This window comes from Ooceraea biroi, chromosome 2 (assembly GCF_003672135.1).
Source record: "Ooceraea biroi isolate clonal line C1 chromosome 2, Obir_v5.4, whole genome shotgun sequence".
NCBI lineage: Eukaryota > Metazoa > Arthropoda > Insecta > Hymenoptera > Formicidae > Ooceraea > Ooceraea biroi.
In genome coordinates, this window is record NC_039507.1 from 15,819,592 (window position 1) to 15,830,932 (window position 11,341).

The 11,341-nt window shown below is 40.2% G+C and overlaps 1 protein-coding gene across 2 annotated transcripts; it reads left to right on the plus strand.

Annotated features, from left to right (window-relative positions):
* Positions 1-4,144: 4,144 nt before the first annotated feature.
* On the plus strand, positions 4,145-11,341 carry LOC105280129. Of its 2 annotated transcripts, XM_011340384.3 has the most exons (6): positions 4,145-6,219; positions 7,640-7,842; positions 8,738-9,088; positions 9,529-9,531; positions 9,734-9,814; positions 10,103-11,341. In XM_011340384.3, the coding sequence occupies exons 1-6, from the start codon at positions 4,350-4,352 to the stop codon at positions 10,301-10,303; spliced, it is 2,709 nt and encodes a 902-aa protein (XP_011338686.1). In that variant the 5' UTR covers positions 4,145-4,349; the 3' UTR covers positions 10,304-11,341. The 2 variants fall into 2 exon arrangements, with proteins under 2 accessions (XP_011338686.1, XP_011338687.1); XM_011340385.3 differs by lacking the exon at positions 9,529-9,531.

Genomic DNA, 11,341 nt, shown 5'->3' on the forward strand with positions numbered 1-11,341 from the left:
TGCGATCCATGAACTTTGCGACGACACGGTACTGGCATCAAATCCGGAACGATGGAAGGGAAAAGCGAGGCACGAGCTGATGCAGTACGAAGAAAACTTGTATGCATTCTTTCAACGTGGAGTGACGGATCGCGGCACGAAAATATGGACTTTCTGGAACGCTGTGTTCTACTGCGGCACTATTTATACAACTATTGGTGAGTAACAATGTTTCTTTGTTCATTAATTTCGTCATCTGTTGGCAACTCGCCGTTTTTCGTAATCTTAGAATACTGCTAGCAAGATAAATCCAGAAATAGTATAATATTTCTTCGTATTGAAACAGATGTAAAATTACCAAATTACAAATTTGCAAGACTTTCAACAATATTATTTTTCTATCAAATAAGGAATTCATTTCCACGATTTTCTAAAATATTCCCGACACGTGAGTCTAATGGGCGTATATTTTCTTTTGGAAAAAGGAGATGTGATTTTGACACTCGTGTCAGAGAGATGATTGAGTGCTTACTATTCGTACGACATACGTCTTCCTCGGGAGAGAGCAATTTTCGTGTGAAACGTATCATATTTTGATGCGTGCCGAAACCTCTTAAGTGGTACGATTATTATGATGGAACGCGATTCTGACAAAACGTTTCGACTTCATCTCAACATCGCGTTGCCTCGTAAAGTCGGCGGGAGCTATTTTTATTTATCCGCCCGCGCATCTTGATGAGATTCGGTTTATTTGTCCTGCGTTGCCTTTTCAAGCCAGTAATCGAATGCCCGAAGATAAATGCAATACGGTGGTATAGGAAACGCGCGTCGCATGTATCAGTATGCTGCGTGTACATCACGACTAATTTCACGTTCAGTCACTTGCTTGTTCAGGCTCTGTTACTTTGCACGTGTTAAACCACGTGGAGCTCCAATAATGTAGACGTATTAATCCGACTGCAAACCTGTTGGATGCAATTAACTGATTTATTTCTCGCCTAACAGAGCGATTTTATTACCGATTATTACCGATGAGGTGCATCAATGTTGAAACTTCCTCAGGTAACAATATTTTATAAAAATGACGCGATCAGAGTATCGTTACTTTTTTTATTTCATTTATTTAAATAAATGTATTTAAAAATGTCGATTCTATTGATTCTATTTGGAAAATTAAACAACATTATAAAATAAAATTGGATACTTCGTTTATTCATGAATTATTTTTACGTATGAAGGTTTGATATATTTTTGTATGACAGAATATACATAAAACAAAGCGTATTCGCGCCAAGTTTTATTCGACTAATTCGCATTATCGATACGCGCGTGTAACACACGTAATATATTACACACGACCCAGTTTCATGAATCTTCTCTGCAATTTTCGCTCTCTTGCGGAAATTGACATACGCGCACAGCCAATATAGAACTTGCAGCTATTCAACTCCAGGAAATATTTCATTCGACGACGCAGCGTCGCTTTGCAATGTCAGTATCTATCAAAATCTTTTACGAGATATTTCCGTACATCGGAAGTGACACTTTGCGAATACTGCACTTCACGGATCGAAATGGCAAATGGAGTAACGTATTTATTCACGTTTTTGCCATAATCATATGAAGCTTGATGCTTATAGGAAGCAAAATTAAAAATAACTCAATAATTGCCTTCTCACATGTCCGATTTTTCATTTTTCATTTTCTATCGAGAGCGAGCTTTTATAAACTCCTTAAAGTGACAATCTAATTTATGATCCCGGACGACTGCACGGAAGTTCAAAATAACGAGCTGCGTTATCCGGGGAAACTTCATGACACAGATTATCTAGGAACGTCGGTTTCTTCGTCGTCGGTCATGCGGATACACACACACCTACTATTTATACACGGGCCAGATATACTTATTCCTGCATCCAAAAATTATCTAAATTAGACGACAGATCGACAGAGTTTATTTTAAAAATAAAAAATCTAATTCTCTCATTCAAGTAATTGAATCGCAATTCCAAGCATCTATCGCAAAGGACCGCAAAAGATATTACTGCAACGCTTAATCATGTCATCGCACGCATACGAGATACTGTATAATCTCGAGTAAAACACGTGCGTGCCTCATTTCCTTTCACTTCAAACACTTCAGTTAAAATTCCACGATTCCAATATTGCATTGAAGCGTGCAGCTTCTAGAACATGTCGTGTGCCCACGCGTACTATTTCGAGTCCTGTCATTATATAACGGGAAAGAAGGTGAGTAAGATGGTCGTAGGAAGACAAGGCGTGCTTTCGTTTTTGAGTTTTCCACACAACGAAGAGAGAGATCTCACACGCGATGTTTCCGACCGAATTAAACACGCTTGTTAGCGCGGCACGGCCGCGTGTTGTGACGTCCGCTGAAAAATTTCGCGTAGGATTACGGACCGATGCATTTTCGGAGGGTGATATCCGAGTGATAATTAATTGGAATTAATTATTTATTGATTATTTATTGAATCACGTGCACGAGTATTTGGATAATAAATGCCGCTGTTATATCGTTGGTCACGCTTTTATTAAAATTGTACGATGCGATAAACGTTTAGCATTTCGAATTAGCATTTCCGAGCTATTTGATATATGCTGATATTTTATTGTAAGTGTTTAACGTGTATGTTTGGATTTATATATGTAATTTTATATTACTTATTTATACATAGATTTATATATTATATTATTTGCGATGTTTTTCTTCAAAATAGAGCAGAGTAAATTTATGTAACAATGTAACAACCATCGAGTTAACTAGTTGAATTTTATGAACATTGCGAAAAAGCAATTTCCATTGTAATTTCAATTTCGGAATACGGACATTCCAGGCGAAGTTTTATGTAGACAACACGTTTCTCGCTGGAAAAATATGCTTTATCAGGCACTATTTATGACTTCATTCTGATGATGGCTTCATCTATACTGATGGTTATAAATGGGCAGTGAGGCGACGTCGTTGCAGCAACAAGACAAAGAATATTGGAAACTGTGTCCTCGTTAAGCACAACGGACGAAAACACTCTTTTGTTCATTGTATTTTCCAACCATAAATTGTGATTGACCTTGAATCGCTAATTAGATAACAAAATATCTCCACGTGGATATCTATCAATATTTTATCAAAAAATTCTACTTGAATATTTCATTTGAATTATTCAACATTTTATTTGTCTAAATAATGCAAAGTTTCTTCGAAAGAATTTTACTTGTGACTTCATTATTACTTAACATATCATACAACAACAGAATTTTTTATTTGATTCTTACGAAAAATTAAATTAAAATTTTAATTAAAATTAAAATTCTGCAATTTTTCGCTTGATTTTTTTGCACGAATCGAATTTAATTAATCATCCTAATTTTTATTCTTATCCTAAAGGTTTTATGAAACGGGATTATATCTGCAAGTCCGTGTTTCTCCTGTTCATTAACGAATCCACTAGAATTATTCGTGTCATGGACTACAGATTTGATCATCTGAAATCAGTCGTCCCTTTGCTGCCTTCGTTTCTGCTTAATAGCTTCATTCGAATTAAATTACCATAATAGAATAATTCCAGCTCACTGCATTTCTCTTGTTGCTTCGGTCTCATTGAATCATTATTGCGAGCATAATTCTAGCATTTGTGAAGCGTATACCAGTACGATTAATTAATGCTAATAATTATTTCGACGCACAATAGTTGCCAATTTTCCGCAGGTAGCGTTTAACGATTCAATAAATTTCATTGTCACGCATTACCATAATATTATACATATATATTCATTCTTGTACTTAATAGAACAATCCGAATTCTTATAAATTCTGTCTCCATGCGTTGAATAATCGAATCCTTGATGCTAAAACATTTAATCATTCTCTTATTCAACATAAGATTTTCGAAAAAGGCGACGAAAGTCAAATTTTCGACGCCTTTACCGGCCGCGTCATCAGAACTTCCCTGGTTCAGCGAAGTTACAAGGTCAAAGAGCTGACTGATCTCCCGTGCCTAGTGATGGGGTGTAAACGCCGGGCGGTATAACGGGTTGCAGCAGATGCAGGCGCGGCGTCGCGACGCCGAAACGGCGGGCTCGATTGCGCGGAGCTCTCGCTCGATATCCGCTGCGGCAAAGTCGCATCCGGTTCAACCGCCGCTGCCGCTGATAGCGACAAACGTCGCCGGCGTCGCGGTGCCGGCGCTGGTGGTGGGAGCCGCCTCCGTTTTATTTCTGTCCCGGCTTCGTCGGGGCCGGTTTCGCGAGTGTATCGCGAGCACGCTTCCCTTGAACGCGTGAGAATCTTTCTCGCGTGCGTCAAACGACGACGACAACGACAACGACAACGACAGTGACGAGGATTCAGGATGGAGGACAGTTACATTGTGCACAGGCGTCGCAAGGCGGCCGCCAGGAAGCGCGAGAAGACCCCCGATCCTTCGTCGAGGGGTACCGCGTCGCGAATGGACACTTCGGATGATGAGGACGAGGAGAGGCGAGCCAGAATGGAAAGGATGGCTGAGGAGGCCGAGCAAATGGAGCAGCAGAAAGAAAACAGACTGATGCAACAGCAACAGCTAGAAACACCTGCGAAGGAACCCAAAGAGATTAGGGATAGGAAGAGAGACGACCAGGAAGGAGAGGAACCGGTCAAGAGGAAGGACAGGGCTGAGGCGAGGAATTCCGCGAACGTGGATGACATGATCGCCATACGCGCCGAAGTAGCAGCTAAATCAGCGGCGACGACGGCCGCGACGGCTAGGAATAGTTCAAAGACACGTGAGAGTGACGTCGCAGCGAGTGGCGGCGATAGCAACACACAGCCGATAAAGCAGATGATGGAGGTGGCGAACAAATCTGATGATGGTATCGTGAGACGGAGGAGCTTCAGGAACGAAAGCGTTCAGGTCACGAGAGAAAAGGATGTCCAGGAAACGTCGGAGACGCCGAAGGAGACTAATGGCGCGACGGCCAGGCCCCCGGAAGTCCGCAAAGTGGAGAGGCGGTTCAAGCGGAAATCGAAGGAGCGCGTAGAACGGTACAGCCGCTCGACGGACTCCAGCGACATGGACGTGGATGACAGAAGCGAGTCAAGTCGAAGGAGGACCAAGTCACCGGAAGTGGCGAGGCCGAGAGTGAAGAAGGCAAGCGGAAGAAGTCGAGTCAGCGATCCGGAGGTTCAGAAGAGGGACGCCGAGAGGATGAACCGAGAGAAGAGATCGTCGAGCCGGCAGAAAGTGGAGGATGAGCCTGAGAAGACAAAAGATAAGGACAGAACGAAGGAAAAGGACAAAGACTCCGAGAGATCGCGCTCGAGGCCTTACAGCCAGGCAGAGGACAGTGACGAGGATGCGAGGATGATCAGAAAGAGCGAGAGCGTCCCGTCGAGACCTGCCGACGAGCGAGTGATGAAGAAGTCCTCGACCGAGAAGCTGAAGAAGCAGATTATCCCGCTGAGCAATGACAGTCTGATAGAGGACTTTGCGAGGGCTCAGAAGGTCTACCTGTTGAGAGAGCGCAGCATCCTTGATCCGGAGCCAGAGGATGTGTTCCAGGACGCGGTTGAAACAAGTGTTTTGAGAAGAAGAAAGTTCAGCCTGGCGCACACCGAGAGCGAACACGAGGAGATCGTTCAAGATGTGACGCGATCTTTCGATGATAAGACGAAGTCATGGTTTTCCTGGTTGCCCTTTTGGCGCAAGAAAGAGGAAGTTAATGATGACACGAAGAAGAACATTGAAGACGAGCCGAAGCCGATTCCGAAGACTGAAGAGATCAAGACAATAAAGCGAGAAGTCGAATCAGAAAAAGTTACCTTCTTGGATTTCGTCAAGGCTCTCAGAGACATCGTCAGCGAATTCAAGGCCTTCGTGGCTCAGAATCCGCGGGAAACAACGATCATCAGGCGGCTGCGCAATCGTTGCATTGCTGGACTATTGCTCGTGATAATTTACTGCGGCCTAGGCGCATTCATCTTCCGGTTCATCGAGGGCGCGTTCGAGACGTTCTACAAGTGCGGCGTGAAACGCGTCAAAAGGGATTTCCTTGATAGTCTGTGGAACTATAGTCACAATCTAAGAGAGGACGACTGGAAGAGCATGGCGCGTAAAAAGCTGATGGAGTTCGAGGAACAACTTCACACTGCGCACGAGGCTGGTTTGCACTCCTACAGCGGTCAAAAGAGTTGGAGCTTCTTAAACGCAGTGGCGTACTGTCTCACCGTCATTACCACCATCGGTGAGAAAGCGTCTTGAGGAAAATTCAGGCCAGAAGTAGTTCTTCCGGGTTGAAGAGATCGTTTTTTAGTATTTCTCTTCGTTTTTCAATTTTTCATACAGCTTCTTCAGTTCTTTCCGAGAAAGTCAAAGCATTCTGGAATTAAAAAGAACATATCTTCACAAAGTTCGAACTTTGTTGAAAAATTTGAAGAAGTTACTTCTTCAAATTTTCATTTGAACAGGTCCAGGATAATGTTTAACACCGCTATTAAATTGCTGTTGCTTATTCATAACTATTGGCAAGTTAATCTTTGTATACTCTGAAAGGGTAAATTAGCATTATATGCGATGCACATTATTCCGTGCAATATGGCACGCGAAGTTTAAGATGAATATATTCATGCTGCGCAAGCTTGCGAACAAATTTTGTGGTTCGTTTGACATAAATTGTTTTATGAATCCTGTATTGATTTTCACACGAATACAATAAAATTCCCAATCATCTATATACGACACAGAGTGTCAAAAGAAATTCGCACGTGTTGCCAAAATAAAAACCGATTTAAAAAAGCCAAACTGGAAATATGAAAGATTATTCTAGCTAAAATGAATAAAAAAATATGAACCGTTGCAACTTATAATAGTAAACATAAAGAAATAATATAAGAAATATATATAATAATTATTTATTTAATTGATTTTTTTCGATATTGTGCTTTAAATTCCAATTTGCCAGATGGATTTTTGCAACGTCAAGTATGAAAGCGATAAATTTAGACCGTAGACAAAAAAGTAAAGTCCGGCGTCATTCATTTCGTTATTGATTTTCGTTACGCAATGCTCTCGTAGTTTTTACCGAGCAAATAATAAAATCGCGGAAATGGCGCGATCAGGTGAAAGTTTAATTGCATTGCTGAGTCAACCGCGTTGATTCTTTCTTCTTTGATCGTATGAGTCAAGGTGCATTCATTTGACGAAGAAAACAGCCGCTGAACTCCGTTGTTGAATAATCTAAATTTAGATTTACTCGCGACGTGTAAACGACGCTTTTGCGATGTCGATTCAGACCGGCGCGAACAAAATAAACCGTGACCGTTGATGCAAATTCATCGCTGCAACGCCTCTTAAAATTAAATGTAATTAGTGCACTTAATATAATAGTAACATATAAATAAATATAATTTAAATATGGCATAAATATGTACTACGTAAATTATATTTTAATGCGTCACAGCTGCATGAAACTAATTTTTTATAGCTAGCTTTATACCTCAGAATAAATAAATGTAGCACAAATATATAATGAATAACAATAATACTAATAAATAACAATAATACTAATAAATACTAATAATACTAAACAATAATACTAATAATACTAATAAATAATACTAATAAATAACAATAATACTAATGAATTAGAGGATTTTTTATTTCAGGATATGGACACATCTCGCCAAGTACGAACGCAGGAAGAGCAATCACGATCGTTTATGCCATCTTTGGTATCCCAATGTTCCTCATCGTTCTAGCGGACTTTGGTAAATTATTCACGCGCGGTATAAAGTTCCTGTGGGCATTTGTGAGGAGGTTGTACTACACCGGTAGTTGTCGGAAGGTCCGTCGCACCGTACCCGTTCAGGTAAAATATCCAATAACGCCTTGAGAAAAATTATTAGCTAAAGAAGAGATAAATGAAATTTTGACTTTTCCGAATTCTTCACGGCATCCACTTCAACGTTGAAAATTCTTAAAGTATTTCGCGTTTTGAAAGATATTTCTATCTTCTTTTTTATATACTAGTACAACACAAGCGCGCGCTATTTTATTTTTCAATGTTAATAATGTTTTCGAATAATAATATATGAATATTATTATTCGAAAACATTATTTATTTATTAAAAAATTTTTTTCTTTTTCCGAGGAGTTCTGAGATGTTTATATTATTAATTGGCATATTGCCTAGAGTTCTCTGCTATTGAAAATACCGTAAACCCGGAAATGAAAAAGTTCTAACCCGTAGAAATTTTTTCTTTATCCGGTTAGTTCTGAGCTGTTGATATCATTATTTTTTATTCTACTAGCACCACAGGCGCGCGCTATTTTATTTTTCAATATTAATAATGTTTTCGAATAATAATTCATCTATTAATTATATGATAAATAACACAAATCCTATTCTAAAAAAGGCGTTAAAGGTGTTATTTATTTCATCATGTTTCATCAATACAAATTTGACAGAATTGACAGCTGCCGTTTTCACGTTCCTAAGAAATAATAAATTAATATAACCGCACTGACAGCCACTATGACATTCTGACATTCGCAACACGAAGTTCAAGTTACACGAAGTTCGAGCCAAGCGAGAGAACCAATCAGCGTCGCGGAAAAGAGGCCTCAATATTCGATAAAAAAGAACTTCACGAAGTTAACACGCCTTTTTTAGAATAGGAGAATCATTTCTTTCTTATTTCTAATTGCACGATTGATCTATTCAGTTGATTGTGTCAATTTCATATTTATTGGAAAAACCGTAGGAAGTCATGAAGGGCGTGCAACTCGTCTACGATCTCGCGACGTTCCGGAGGCCGTCGCAGATGAATCCGGAGGAGATCCAGGAGATGCAGAAGCAGCAGGCTCAACAGCCGCAGACGGTCCTGAATCTGGACGCCAACTCGCCAGACACACCGGGTACACCGGCTTTATCAGCTTTCGCCATCGACGACGAGTTCAATCTGCCTATCTCGGTGGCAATCTTCATCCTCCTGGGTTACATTTTCATAGGAGCCACGCTATATAACTTGTGGGAGCATTGGGGATTCTTTGAGAGCTTCTACTTCGTCTTCATCTCCATGAGCACTATTGGCTTCGGCGACTATGTGCCAAAGGTGATTATTCTTGACTGAATGTTGTTCCGGTTGCATTCTTTCCGGTACAAATATTCTCGTGAATTCGTGGATGAAACTTTGTATTGAAATTTCATGATCGATCTTAATAGCTTATAGAAATCAAGAAGTAGATCGTGCAAAGTGCAGAAGAACTAATATAAGAATACTCGAGTAGGAAAAATATTTAAATATTTAAGTATTTAATTATAAATATTCGTATAAATATTTGAATACTTCCAGTGATTTATTACTCGTTGCGCCTTTGCTTGCGTGGGATAGCCTGCACGCAAAGTCCCTGAGCAAGCCGAATTCGATTTGATTTGCGCTTAAGGTTCCTTTGAATTCGCTCTCTCGTACATTTCATTTGCGATCACACAACATTTTTCATCTTATATGCGATTAACTTCTGATGTTTGTTTCTCTTTCACGGTGGAGTTCAGATGGTAAGCTTTTTCACGCACGAGAATTTTCTCGTTGAAATCGTAATCATTTTATATACATACATGTATTCGTTATTTTTCGCACGCTTATTTTCTCTCGCATATCGTTTCCGATAATCGTTAGTTGATGAACTTACGAACGCACACGGCCAAATGCCACAATCCGCAAAATTTAACGAATTGATTGATTGATTGATTGATCTAGCACCCCGCATACATGATGTGTTCGATAGTATACCTGGTGTTCGGTCTGGCTCTCACGTCCATGTGCATCAACGTCGTACAGGTAAGCGATGAAAGTTTTTTGAACTGACAATTAATTAACATTCATTAATTAATTAACATTCATAAAAGATATACGTCAAAAAATATCTTTAATTAATCTTCATTATAACATTTTAAGATAACAGTATTTACGAAATCACTCATTTACTCGCATATTATAATCCTGCTAATTTAATGATACATGACATTTTTAATGAAGGAAAAAGTTTCAAGTCGATGATGCAATTCAATTGACAAGAAAATAACATTCATTAATCCGATCGAATTAATTCTACTAATGCTGCGACAGGTGATGCTATCGGACTCGTTCAGACAGGCGAGTCAGAAAATCGGAGCCACGATCGGCTTCGAGGTCGCCGAGGATGACAACTCGGTGAAACCGGCGCCGCCGCCACCGGTCGAGATCGCAGACGTCCACACGAGCATGAAGGAGTCCGAGAGCGGCGTGAAGATCGCGCCTAAGGCCAAACAGGAAGACGTCGAGCTGTAGACGCATTTCTGCCAGGAAAGATTTCTCTCCTACACGTTTCGCGATCGTGCGCCGTGCACTCGTTTCTCGAGCTATGCGTGCTCGTTTGTCCGGCCTCAAACGAGTAATCGCCCGCTCTGACTTACGCAACACACGGGGATACACACTAATTATCGCAGCACGCACGCAATCAAGCCTCAAGTGGCTTGAGGAATAATCACCGTCGGGACCGTCCTTACGCACGTGATTCGAAATTCGTAATAATACGTAATCCGAAGATTGAGGCGAAAATCACTGCAAGTTTTTGAGACAAAGAGCGTAGCGATGTGCTCAAATTAAAACGACTGGATTCCGAAATCTTTGACGTTTCTCAGGATGGAATCGTTATTTCGGTCAGAGTACTAATTACTAACTTGAATTATTTCCGATTAACTTCCAGCTGGAATGTGAATATGTAAAATTATTCTTTAAATCAGACCTTTTAAAATCGATTTCGGACTTCCGGATTTATTCGTCGATATAGAGGCGGTTCCGATTTCATTTCTAGCGAATTTTTCGCCGGCAGCGAATTTTTCGAAGCACCGTACGCTACTACTACACGTCCGTCTATCGCATGAAATCGCGTCGCAGAAATGCGATGTTTCCTTCGAATGTACATATTTCTGAGGCGCGCGAGAACGGAGATAGCGATTTTTGAAACTGGAGATTTAATGTCGTGATCGTGTATGCGTGATCCAACGAAAGTACCGAAACGAATTTATCTAAAATTAAACGCACAAGGGTATTCAAATCGCGTGTCATCAAGCAAGCCTCATGACCTCATGGCCTCATGGTTTATTGATAGTCATTATTAGGGCTTAGCGTTTATTGCGGAAAATCACGCTAATGATCTAATAAAATAACGAATTGCTCCATAATTTTATTTCGCGATTTGGATTCGAAACTTTGAGAGAATTATATATATGTATATTCCAATTTAATAAGATATTACATACATGATTGTGTGCCATGATACAGAAATAATTGTACAAATATAAATACGTAAAATAATATAAAAAA